The sequence below is a fragment of the Cariama cristata genome, unplaced genomic scaffold (assembly GCF_000690535.1).
Source record: "Cariama cristata isolate BGI_N322 unplaced genomic scaffold, ASM69053v1 scaffold686, whole genome shotgun sequence".
In the NCBI taxonomy this organism is placed as follows: domain Eukaryota; kingdom Metazoa; phylum Chordata; class Aves; order Cariamiformes; family Cariamidae; genus Cariama; species Cariama cristata.
In genome coordinates, this window is record NW_009622449.1 from 11,168 (window position 1) to 25,105 (window position 13,938).

The window sequence follows — 13,938 nt, forward strand, 5'->3', positions numbered from 1 at the left end:
TGGAACAGTACTAATGGCTCCAGAAGGGCTGCACAAATGGTGCAGATAGTTAATGGTAAATCTTGAACTTAGAGAGAAATTTAAAAAGCATTATGATCTATGTCAACAGGTTTGTGTCTTATCTTAATTTAGGACTTCAGTATTTGGTCCTTCTTAAAACAGTGGGAGAACTTCACTAGAGGGGGAAGAATAATCTCTTTGGATTTCGGTTCACTATGAGATTACAGTGCCCTTGCTCTCTGTGCTTCATTCTGGTCTCTGATGTAACATGTGAACTCTTACTTAGCTCTTGTGACTGAAACAAGAAAATAATTCTGAGATGGTTTTCTTCTTGCAGGTTCTATGCAAGTGATGAATAAAACAAGACGGATAATGGAACACGGAGGTGCTCATTTCATCAATGCCTTTGTGACAACACCCATGTGCTGCCCATCTCGCTCCTCTATTCTTACAGGGAAGTACGTCCACAACCACAACACTTACACTAACAATGAGAACTGTTCTTCTCCATCCTGGCAGGCTCAGCATGAAATACGTACGTTTGCAGTGTACCTCAACAACACAGGATACAGGACAGGTAAGATGAAGGCTGGCTCCCACTGAAAGCTTCCTTAGACTTATTAGTATGAAGGCTAATGTATATAATATTTTCCTTTGTTCTCGTAATGGACTGCAGCAGTGCAGAATGCCAGAGCATCAGCCTTGCGTGTAGGTTTAACTTCCTCGTACTTTTAATTGAGGAAATGTAAAAAAAAAAAAGAAGATTTTTTTTCAGAAGCTAGGGAGGATAAAATAGTACACATGCTTAAACTGAAGACATACCACGTGTGCAATATGCCCTGCAATTACCTGAAGTGCACAGAACAGACAAGAAAGATGCTATGGAAAGGAATTAATTATTTGAATTTTTCATAAAGCAGATATATTAATCAAACTAAGAATACAAGAGAAGGGACTGCTCCTTCTGTGCTTTGGGGTAGAGCTGTCAGCTGGATTGGTTTCTCTAGAGAATCTGTTCCTGGAAAGGTGTTTAGGATCAGTAACGACTGAGGAATGATCGGCAAGATCAAATGTACACCTGAGAAGCAAAAGATTCTCTTTGCGTAGGAACAAACATCCTGTAGAAAGGATTTCAGAAAATATGTAGCATGTGTTTCACACCTATTTCCTTCTTGCGTTCTCCAGACATGAGATTTAGGTCCTTGCCCGTTATAATGGTTTTGTGATTTTTCTTGCTAATGTCTTTTTTCATTATGAGAAACAGGCATTAACCTGCTTCTATTTGTGTTATTTATACTATATATACTATAGTATTGTAGTATAGTTCTTACTGATAGCATACCTTTTTTTTTCTTTGAATTTATAGTATTTGAGGCTTCCAGAAACTGGTATAAATCTTGAACAGTATCTGTAACAAGGTCATTATTTTCTTTCTAGCTATTCATGCGAGTTTTACATGTTATTGCTGCAAAGTCTTGGTCTTAAAACAAATAGGTAATTTCCTTGTTTTGTTTTTCTAAAATAAAGACCTGAATAAATCTGGAAAGAAATAAATTAGGGGAAGTGCACATACCTTATTAATTGGTTGCTGTTTCCCTCCATTTATCATTCCTGGCACTAATACCAGTGATCCTATGAATACCACACCAAGGTTGATGTTTTATTCTTCACAGATTATTTGTTTTCTGTTTACTGGTGTTTGTCTATTGTAATAATTTTTATATTTAGTGACTATATTTCAAGCACCTGCAATTTCTGCTGACTTACCTAGCTATTGCAAGTGTCCTGGCATTCATACGTCTTATATTTTTATATTAACTTAATGTTTAAATTGAGACCCAAGATCTTAGTGAATCTATGTTACATTTTTCAGTCTACCTTTCTTAATTTGCAAACTAAATTTATTGGAACATACAGAAATAGTACTTTTACAAGTACAAAGCAATCTTCAGGTATAAATGAGATTCTCATTCATGTAGTTAAATGTGATGTGTTATTATACAAATTTAAATGGAAATTGCCATCATTGGAAGCTGGTGTTCATTTCTGATCTCCAGTTAAAAGTCTTGAGTTATCCACTGTGAAGCATGTCAGAAGTAGGAAGGTATTTTTGTACTTTCCCCCACCCCCCCAAGATCTGATCAGATTTACCTGCTTCAGAAACAGCATGAAATTTTACTTTAGAACCTTGTTCACTCAGTTTCTCAAGTTTTAAAAATAACCTGCTAAGGAGGGTATTTTGGACATTATGAATACAGTTTCTCTGAAATGAGGAGTCCCCCTTGAACATGACTGTGGTAAACAAAGGAAGATCTGGAAAGCACAGGAGTTAATTTGTAGGGATTTTTTAGATTTTTGTTTGTTTCGGTGTTTTTGTTTTGAGCTCCATGGTGTAGTACTGGTTTGCCTGGCAAACATACAGTTTAGCTTCTTGATACTTACTTTTTCTTTTTTTTTTGGTAAGAAAGAGGTAGTCCATCAGGAATAAAGCCTTTTGAGCTTTCTTTTATATTTAAGTTCGCAACCTTGGAGTGAGAAAGTTGTTATTTTGGAAGAGGGTTTTTTTTTTTTCTTAATTCATAAGCCAGGCCTTCTCCCTGTGTTTTTCTCTTCTCTTTTCTCTTTTGTTTAGTCTTGAAGGAAGAAATTGTACTCTTCTACTCCACTTAACCTTCCCTCTGTTTTTCTTTTCTGCTGCTTGTTTCACACCTCCTTGCTCTCTTCTCTATTCATTGTGATCTCCCTGTGGTTTGTTCCATTGCAAAAGATGATTCTGCTGGGGACCATTCTTTCTGCGTTGTAGTATTTTCCCGGTGCCAGTGGCATTTGTGGTTTGGATCAATACAGACTTGCGCTGCTGCTGACACCTTTGGGAAGTGTGCTGGTGGTATGCGGGCAGGAGGGAGCAGTGTGGTGCAGGTTTCTCTTGTGCAAGTTGCAAGTAAAAAATATTAGAGGAGATAGAAAAGGTGCAACTTTCCTAGAATTGTTTCTCAGTTTCAGCCTTGATTGACAGTTTTGTTTTTTTCAACTTTGGCACTTTAAAAAATTTGACCTACTTTGTTAGGCACCAACCTTGGCAGAGTAGAGATGAAAGGAAGAGACTGAGCTCAAGGGAAGTTCCGTCTGTGGCTTTAACAGTCAGGACTTTGACCATCATGCATAGGGTTCACTGTCATTTTACGTGGTTCAATTAAAATAGATATTATGACAGTGTAAAGGATGGGTTTTCCTTCTACAATGGAAGCCATTGAGGCAGTAGGTGTTACAGGTATGTCTTCCTCTGCATTAACCTGTCTCATAATCTAAAAACTGCCGGTGTCATGAATAGCAACTGAAAGGCTATATTCTCGTTACGTAGCTACTACACACAGACAACAAGTTCCCAATCTCAGGATATTAAGCAATCGGTCTGATTTTGAAGAGCTGCTCACATCATTATCCTATTACACATTGTGGGAAATTAGGCAAGAAGGACAATTTATGTAAACAAACCAAGTCAATTGACAAATTAATCTTTAGAAAAGTCAATGTAAGCAACATCTGATTCATCACTAACTTAAAATAGTGGATGCTAGTACTTCAGCTTGGAGCAGGAGATGATTAGAATGGAAAAGAAACAAAGAGATCCTGTGACAAACATTTCTGAATGTCAGAGAATTTCTCTGCCAAAGGTTCCTATGTAAACATTTACAGGAAAAAGTTTCTGTTTTCCGTAAGCATACATATCTATGAAACAATTTTTTAAATGCACACTGCATTGTTGCATGCTTGGATCCTGCAGCAACAAATACCAAGATGTTTTATTGGAATACAGATTTGAACTTTCCCTTAGACATTACTTAATGAGAAAAGCTTCTCTCTTCCATTTCCCTGGCTGGCTGAATGATTAGGTCTTAAAATTGGTGACTGATTCCAGAATATTTTGTCAGCCTTATCTGCAGTCAGGAAATGAAAAGACATGTTTATCTTATTAAATTCAACAGAATTAGGGATGGTGGGCCAAATTCAGCCTGGCAGAAGGGCACTTTTGCTTCAGTGAATCTTCTGAGAGAATTCTGTTAATTTATGTTAGGGCTTAATGTGGCTCAGTACGCAGCACATGTGGTACACATTTTGGCTAGCTTACCATCTTTGTTCCTGTTGAGCAGTACCCTATAGTACAGCTAACCCTTTTCAGTTAAATGGATCTATTAACAAATGAAAAAGCTGCTATTTGTATGGTAATATGTCAGTATCTCACTCTGATGGTAAGTCCATACTTGAATTACACAAAGAATTAATAAATGCCATTTTGCATCAGTCTTGTATTTTGAACCTAGAGAAAAGTCATTGTGGGAGGTCCATCTCTGCCATTATAAAAAATTTCTTGGGAATAAAAGTAATAATCATTCTTAGCACTTTCAAGGGGCTTGACAATAATTAACTAATGAATTCATTAAAATTCAGTGACAATCTTCCATTTCCTCCCATTAATATTAGCCTAAGAAGATACAGTGGCTGACTGCATTCAAATAATTATTTTTCCACTTCACTGTCTGAGCCTTTGACATTTTAAAGTGATTTTAATGTTGAATTGTAAGAAAGAGGAGAAAGGCTATTGGTAAATGTTTATTAAAGGAGGAATGAACCTGAAAAATATGTGACCAGATTTTAATATCTAGATACATGCCAGGAGAAAAATTCTTAGATTATCAGTTCCCTGCTGTAGAATTTACTCTCTACAATAATTGCTGGTTGCTATTTTTTATTACAGAAATACTTAAAAACATAAGTGAAGTTGATCTCTGTGTATAATTGCTTGGTAGGGAATAATTGGTGACCTAAAGAGTCAAAGGGTAGACAGAAGTAGAGACAGAATAGTGAAGTACTTTCTGCAAGGTCATATGCAGGTGAAGAGCAACATTAAGAAGAGATGCAAGTTTTGATTCGCACTCCAGTGCGCTAGCCACTATACTGTGCTGCACGTCTGCTCTGTCATCGTACGTGCTTATAAAGAAAATAGATTATCCAAGTCAGGGTAACATCCTATATGCAGGACAGATAGCTTTTGCAGCTGGTGAAGACTGAAGACCATTTTTAAAAATAATAACCAAGTGATTTAAGAGGCAGACTTAATTTTTGTAAGTGATTTGCACGATTAGGAACTGAAGTGTTATATTTACCTCCAAGACATTTAGGTGGCTTTTCAAAACTGGATATCAGGTTTCTGAATTATTTATCTGAAAGGTAAATTTGTTTCCTTAGATCTTTTACTCTCTATATAGAAATATTATCTTAGCAAGGTCTGTCAGATTATATCTGTTAGATGGTTTGAGACCATTAGACTTGAAAATGGTGTGAAAGAAAGGTTCAGCACAGTGGCTGTATCATGATAGCTGTTACTGCAAAAGGACACCGAGGATCTATGCTGGAAAGGATTAAGAAGAGTCCTGATGTATAGCCCAAATCCACTGACTCTGTCCGTGTTACTACTTCTGGCAGACTTGTCCATGGCGATGAATTATTGAGCTGAATGTCCTGCAAATATTCTGGAGAATGATATTTTCAAACAAAAGACAATTCTGGATTTCCTGCCTCATGTGTGTTAAAGCCTTTCCCCCCCCCGCCCCTCCCAACTAAATTCAGTTCTATACTGTGAGTTGATTTCAAGTCAAACATGCATGTGTCTTTTCCCTCTGTTTCTATGAGTTGTAATCATCAGTAATTTCACTTTAAACATATTATAAAGTATGATAACTTAAAATGAGAACACATTAGGTAGAACTGTGGTCTCCTGAGGATTATGCAGAAGTGGTAGAAGTGAAACACATCTATACAGCAACTGTTTCATCATCTGTCTTCTGCATGCAGCTTTACATTATTTAATGCACATTTTAACTGTCCTGAAGAGAGGAATATACACATTTCTGTGAATAACTCACTGATTGAAATCCACAAGATAGCCTGCAATCCAATAAAACTTTCCCAGGAGTCTGAGATGAAGGCATCCACAACTATGGAAATAAGCCAGTGTCTGTGGCTCCCTTGTTTCCAGTCATGTTTTGTTTCCTTCTTACCCTGTCTCTTATTTCTTCCCCTAAATCTGTTTTCAACATAAAATGTAGATTGTGAGAAACACCTCATCTTTTTCTTTACCCTAATATAATGTACTCTTCTGATAGGATACCAGTTGTAGCATTTAAAGTGTAATGGCTTTGTCATACTGGTTTATTGTTTCACGCAAGAAGTAATTCATAACTTGATATTTCTTCAGAAATAGGATTATTGTTTCATAGCATTCAAAACAGCTAAAAGTTAAACAGAATATTTTCACATTAAGAAAATGTTTTTAAAGTCTTTGTTAGTTTAGATCTTTTAGGATGGCAGTACTTAAAATAAAAGAACCTGTTGGCTTACTAAGTTTTTCATCTTCCAGGACCATTTGTGTTCAATATTAAGTAGCTTATCAGCCAAAAATGAGAAGAGGTTCCCTCCTTCTCACTCCAATTTAGAGATCTTTTGTTTTATTCAGCTAGCAATTTAAGTCCTTGTGGTATCTTCTTGCATTCTTTTTTCTTTGCTTTTCTAGAATGCTAGGGTTTTTTGCAGAAGTCTTTCCAAATCATCAAATTTAATTTAGTAATGTAATTTACTGAACACAGTTTTCCAAAGTTGTCTTTCCTATATGCCCAAAGGTGTGAGTGTTCTGTGTGGCCCACACAGTTATATACTTGCCCTGTTACAGCAGCGATACACAATTTAGTGGGCACTGGAAAAGCGTAGTGATACTGAAGTTCAAAGATAGAACAATAAGCTGTATACCATCTTCTAATAAAGTGTGTAGGAGAACAGGGATGATTTCAAAGACTTGTCAGTGCCTACAGTATAAACTTTGCAGATAGATTCTAATTCCAGTTTCTGGAAGTTGAATTCCAGTTTCTTTGAACTGGAACATCCTCATGTCTTTTTGTATGTATTAGCAGCATGAGTACTGCCCTGAGACCTTTGTCTTGTCTTCTAAGTTAGAAATAATAGCACCTCCCATCCTTATGTATATGTTATGCATGGGAGGACTCTATCTGTTTTTGAGATGGATTTCAGGACTGTAAGAAGTGACTGGTTATTTACCGAAAAAAAAGTGTCCTTTTTTTTTTTGTCAAAAGTAAAAGGTAAACGTACAAACAATAAATTACTGTAGAACCTAGATTTCTTCTCGCTCAGTGAATATCTTGTTGAAAAGAATTCTGTGGTTATATTGAACCAAGGTTGGACTTTCTCCTAATTCGATTCAGTAAGACTTTATTGTTTTTATTTATGAACTAATGGTTTTAGTAGTGTTCTTCCAAGTTTATTGCTAGGTGGAAAAATCAGCTTTGTTAAAATACAGCAAATATTTCTTCTTGCACAGCATATCTCGTAGCTTCCTGAAACTTGACAATCGGGTTTTGATAAAATCCTATAGACAAAATGGCTCTAAATGAAATTCTTTTGGAGTTGCCCCAAATAGCATGGTGCAGACTTTGGTATTTTAGTGAAAATTCAGCGTTAAGCTAGATAAACTTTTGCTTAGACTGTTTGTTATTAGAAAAAGGTCTGATAATCCACTGTTGGAGCTGGTTTTGGTTTTTATGTGTGGAGGAGGAAATGTTGCATGGGATGAGAGGAGGATAAATCTAGAGGTTAAGATTCTTCTGTGACCATGGTACATAGAAGGGAGGAGTGATACCCATGGTAAATTTTTAATAAAATGTCTTGTTGTTGTGGTAGTTTTGACGTTGGGAAACATTTTGTGGAAAATCTGAATGGTCGGGATTGGCCAACAAGGAATATGAGCAGATTGACTAGCAATAGTGAGCTGTATTGTAGAGTGGTGCTCTGAACCACATAGCCAGCCAGCACTCCTGCTGTCTCTTGTCCTGCCCGGTATAGGAAGTGGTGCTCTTGTGATACACTAACTCATCTTGTCCTGAATGGTAAAAAAGATTGATTATACGAAGATTGCCATTTCTAGGTTTTTTTCCTTTAACTTTCAGAGGGAGTGTGTAAGAGAAATGTTTAGAAAGATATTTGTGCCTTACAATTCTAGTTGTGTTTAAACTTTTGTAAGCTGTGCCATAGGCATTAGTGAAAGCAGGCTTTGGCCCCAATTCCACTGGGAATTTGCTCACCTGAGAAGGACAAGCAAGACTTGGCTCACCTGGCTCACCATCAGCATTCTTCAGCTTGATTCCCTGTTGACCATTTAAAAATATTTGGTTTGAGCCCTTTTGTTCTATTTGGCTTCATCTGCTCCACTTCAGCCAATTCCCCTGATTTGTGAAATAGATCTTGGCACTGATCCTTGGCCACAATTGAGGAATGTGCAGTGCAAATTCAGGAAGAGGAACAAAGCTGTCGTAAAGATCACTGTGCATTGCCTTTGTCCTGCTAGATGTCATGCTAGTCCCCTGGCATAACAAGAAAGCCCGGAGGCTATTCTAACTGCAGTCGTTACCAGTCACTGTACAACATGGGGTTTACAACTATTGTGTTTCATGAATTATAATGATAATTTTTATTCAAGCTGCAGAGAGGAGCTGTGCATGTAAAGGTACTTGCCTTCAGTACTACTCTTTTTATGTCCCTGTGATGGTGGATGGAGCGTGTGATCTTCAAGAAAATTTTGTGCTATCAGTGTACTATAGGTTAGAGAAAAATTGGGCCATCTTGCAACAGACTAAAATGTGTGTGTGTGTATACAACTATACATCTCTGCTTAGTCTAGCTGGTTAAGAACCTTGATGAATTCATCATTTCAAGGACTATTGCAGACATACAGTAGAAAAGAAATAGCAAAAAATTACTTGGAGCCCAGTTTTTCTTAGCATCCTGAAACTGATGGAACTAAAGGGATCCGAGAACAAAAGCCCTTCTTTTCCTCCTTGAAAATACTCTAATGTTTAGGAACCTACTGTGTGTTCTATGCAACCCATTAGATTTACTGCAGTTACTGAGGTATTAATACTGATGCTGTATCTTCTAATCTTTGCAGTAGTGTCGTATTTGCTGTTGTCAGTAAAGGTGCCAACTGGGACCATTTTGTTCAGCTGACTTCAGAACTTCAGTTACTGATTTTTGGAAAATCTAGTCAGTTGTTTTGATACCTAATGAGAGCTGATGTCTCTTCAGAAATCTTTCCCATGGAACCAAATTTAATACTAAATTACAGGATTTTATCTCGGAACCCCCATACTTCTGCTATAAATCCATTAATCTCACTGGGTTTATTCCATTGTACATTGTCAGTTTAAGAGTATATTTGGCCATGATGTGAAGGAAAAGCTAACTTGGTCTTCGGGCTTACTGCTTGTTACATGCATACTTAGCCATGCTGAGAGTGCTTTCTCATCTGCTTTCCTCTGATTGTCTCTTAGAGGACAAAAAGTACTGAAAGTAATTTTTGCTAGATATAGAGCAGAGGTCGGAAATGCCCCCCCCTTCCCCTAGTCCAAAACTAAAGGATTGCTCAAATGTAACTAATTGTTAAATTTGAGCTGGGGATAACTGGTATCAGATACAGAAGTAAAATATTTTAGAGGGATAGACAAATCTCTATGAGTAATTAAGACTCGCAGCTCAAAACCTAAGTTAATACCTGGAAAGTTGGCTGCTGAAATATGTTAGGAAAACAGTGCTGTAAATACATCTTTAAAGTACTAAACACACAACATTCATGTTTAAATGTAGAGGGTTAATAGCTTAAAACATGAGTTTAACTTCACAGTCATGGTGATGTGCAATTTAATGGGATGCTAATAGGTGGATGCAGCCAAGTAGCATGAAGGATTTGAAAAGAAGACTCCAGGAGGAGGGATGTGTGGTATAAATACTGAGCTTACTGTCCAGGAGTAACAAAAAGCTGAATTTTACTTTTTCTGAACTTCAGGATTTGTTATGGGAGCATGAATATTTACAAATATATTCCTAAATTCTAAAATCCTGGGATCATGTATATTCAACTGAAGATGGACCTCATAAGTCACCTAGTCCATCATAGGATCACAGGCTTATTCAGGCTAGAAGGGACCTCAGGAGGTATCTTTTACACCACCTGCCTAAAACCTGCCCCAGGCCATGCTACCGAGGGCTTTATGCAGTCTGGTCTTGAAAAACACCAAGGATTGGAATTGCACAGTGTTTCTGAGCAACCAGTTTTACTCTTTGACTTTTCTCTTTATGAAAAAGCTTTTCTTTACATCCCAGCTGAACCTCACTTGTTTTGGTCTATGCTGATTCTTTCTTGTCCTCCCACCATGCACCACCATGAAGAGCCTGGCTTTATCTTCTCAATAATCTCCACACAGGTGAAAAGGTTATTAGGTCCCCCTGAAGCCAGGCTAACGCTGCTCCACAGAGTATATTTTTCTAGTGCATAGCCTGATGTGGCTTTACATATAGCAAGAGCTTTTTCTTTCACTGCTTCCTGACAGAAAATGATGTATTGCTGTTAGGAAGTTATTACCAGTACTCCTCTCATATATTCCTTTCTTGATTTCCTTCTTTCTTTCTTTAAAACGAACCTAAACCCTATGATCATACTGTTAAACAGGTTATTAGTGGAATGGATAATTGATCTTGACCAGCAGTTAACAAAATTGTGTCTAAATGGAAAACTAACTATGGTCAGAATCAGAGCTGCCAAATCAAGGGAACTGAATGAAAGGCTGAAATTCTGTGTCTTAATCGGATCTGGCAGTTATATACTGGTGAATCGCTGTTGACTTCCACTGCATACCTGTTTCTAGTTTGAGAACTGAAAAAGGTCTGTTCTATCCAACTCCTAACATTGGGCAGTCCGTATAGAATAAAAAGGGATGAATGATCCCATGCTTCATTTTATTGATGCATCCTGAATTATCTTAGTTTTCAATTTAATGCAAAGTTTTGTGAATATCCTTTGTAGGTGCATTTTAGTTGTGTTAAGTATTTTTAGGTAGGTATTATGAAAAGAATTAGTGTTTTAAAAAGGGGGGGAAAAAACCCCAACCCAACAAACTTGTAGAGTTTGGTAGCTGATATAGATGATAGAACTAGCTTGAACATTTCCAGTGGTGGTAAATGATGCCTTGATGTCCGTTCTTTTGATTGTGCTTTTACACTACATTTGACAATATGCTGCATCTGCTTTTTAAGCAATGAACTGTGGCCTGGATATATCTGTGGTTGTGTTACATTCTGATAGGCCTTTGCATTAGTTGATAACACAGGGAAAATTCTTTTCTGTGTAATTTTTTTTCCTTACAGGAAGAGTTTAAAAAGAAAAACTCTCTTGTAAAAATTCCACTCTATACCAAAGAATTTTCCAGGTGCTTCTCTTCGAAGGGAGAGACTCTGAGAAAACAACCTTAGAAGGTTATGAGGCCCTGCGGAAGTGGTAACAGTGTACAAAGGACTTGAGTCTTGCATATCCTGTTTTATGTAGTCTTAGGAGAAACTACATTGTATGGTATTTAAAGGAAAATCACATTCCCAACAGATTTATTAAAAACAGCCACTTGGATGTTTTTTAATGATCGTTTCATAGACTTGGTATTGGAGCATGGCTGAGCATATCAAACAGCAGCCTGTGTGAATGTTTATTAATGAAATCTTGGAGCGGTTTGAAATTGGATGTACCGAAGGCATGTGTACTCTAGTGAGCAGCTGTCTCTGGTGGTGAACTAATCTGATGAGGGGAAAAATTGTGTTAGAGAGAATCTTTACAATCCAAAGTCAAAATCTTTCACCAGCATCTCGAGAGCTTTATTGTAACCCAATATTTTGTACTGCAGAGGAGTGACATTTAACAATTTTTGAATAACAAGCCTTTAAACAGATGAGAAGAAGGGAGGGAAAGAAAAAGATGTGAAATGGAAGATTGGAAACAGCAGAGAAAATTATTTAAAGCACTTTGACATCCATGAAAGATTATAAAGACATCCTGAATGTACAATGGGGAGTACGCAAAAGGTGCGGGAAGGAACTTCCACCAGACTTTCCTTTAATGCCTCTGCAGAATAACAATGAAGTAATTCTTTACAGAATGCCTCTTTCCTGAGTTCTTGAGCTGGCTCAGCCAAAGGTTTTAGGAACAGATTGGTTCCTGTCAGCGGAAATGCCAAATATATCTCTGTTTAGGTATAATATGGTGAATGGGGGACAAAAGGCTTTGGATTGCCTTGTGCCTACCTGCTACTGTAGACAGTGGTCAGTGTTTCAATCCTCTGTTACTAGGACAAGAAAAAAATGTGCATCTGTGTTATTTTGTTACCCATAACGGCTGTGAGTTGCCTTTCTTTCTTTAAAAATTAGAAGGTGTTTGTAAAGAAAAATGATTTGAAAAAGTGTACATACTGTATAAATGTAGTCTCTGAGTAATGTGATAGTTTTCATCTACAGTGGAGTAGATTTTGCTTTGTTCATTGCTGTTAGTTTACTTTGCTTGGTTAAAGAAGATGTCATGAGGTAGTTCAGGACAGTGAAACAAATTGTTTTCTGCAGCATGCTTATCAGTCACTTAACCCTTCTGTAAGCATAACACCTTAGCTGGTTTTGCAAAATATTTTGAAAGCACAGTGTAATTTTAAGGAATTTATTAATTATATCCTAATAGATATGCCCTCTTCATCTTCTGTGATGTAGATCTTAATTTTGTTAACACTTTCATCTCTTTCAAACACTTCGAAAAATCTCAAACATTCACTTTCTCTTGGCTCACCTTACACATTAATTGAATACATTGAAATTTGTTGAGGAGGATGATTCAAAATATGCTTTTGCATTATACCTAAGCACTTTGAGTTGGATCTTATGGACATTCAGTGCACAATGTACTTACTCCCTGAAAATTTAATTAATTCCATTCCACTATATTATGATGTTGCTAATACCATGTTTCCCATTTTTTTAGAAAAGAAAAAAACTATCAAGTAATGATATGGAGCACTCTCACATACTGTTTTGTATTACTGTTTCTCACTGTGTCTATCTTTTGGACAAATATTCAGCCTACTACAAATAGATGTAAATCAATTGACTTAAGTGAGACTGGCCCTTTTTACACCGGCTGAAAACCTGTTCTCTATCCACAGTATTGCTCCTTGCATTTATATAAGTACAAGAAGGTGCAGTATCAGACACTATAGGCTGCAAGCTTAAAAAAAAGTCTTTAAGAACCTGGGAACTGTGAACTGTGTGCTCAAGTCCTGCAGGTTATGAGGTGAGGTTTAATCTAAGTCTAAGAACAGAATCTTAGATATTCTGTTGTCCTTATAGAAGCACAGACATTCACGGATAGATGGCCAGTGTGAGATACTGCAGACACTATGTGCTTCTAGATTAAAAATATTTCTAATGAGAAGTGGAACAAGTGTAAAGATCTTTGTGCTAGTCACTGAGGTAATGCCAACTTGTATTGCCAGATCATTAAAAAATTGAGATCTGAGCTCTGATCATGAAAAGTCAGATGCTGAATCGCGGTGCAGTCTGCAGACCCAAAAGCAGAATTTTACCTTCAAGCTTTGAAAAAAAACTAGCTAGATAAATGGAGTCTTCCAGTAGAATTTGCCCTGTAATTGCATAGTGATGATATGACATCTAAACTAATACTGAAAAATGTGTTCCTTTAAATGATTATTTTTTTTACTGGAATAGTGTGAAAGCATCATTGAGTACATCGTGTACTTTAGAGAATTTGTGGTGTTCTCATAGAAATCTAATGCTTTTCATTTTCATAAACCATTTTCTAGAAAATAATTTGTGTCTGTACACTTGTGGCTTACAGAACAAGGCTAGCATATACATAGCTCTTGTGGGAGGATGGCTCAAATGCCTGCCCTGTGTTCTGTAAGAATCCTTGTACTTATTCTGCACTTGTTCTGCCAAACGGGCTGCTGCTTCATTGCTTCTATGCAGCAAGTTTAAAATCTCATCATATTT

At 37.0% G+C, this 13,938-nt stretch overlaps 1 protein-coding gene across 2 annotated transcripts in view; it reads left to right on the forward strand.

Moving 5' to 3' along the window:
- SULF2 (sulfatase 2) overlaps positions 1-13,938 on the forward strand; it is a 62,658-nt gene that overhangs the window by 5,510 nt on the left and 43,210 nt on the right. For both annotated transcript variants that reach the window (XM_009702316.1, XM_009702317.1), the window contains exon 2: positions 338-577. In XM_009702316.1, coding sequence (XP_009700618.1) covers positions 338-577 — 240 coding nt within the window. The remainder of the gene's footprint in view (positions 1-337; positions 578-13,938) is intronic.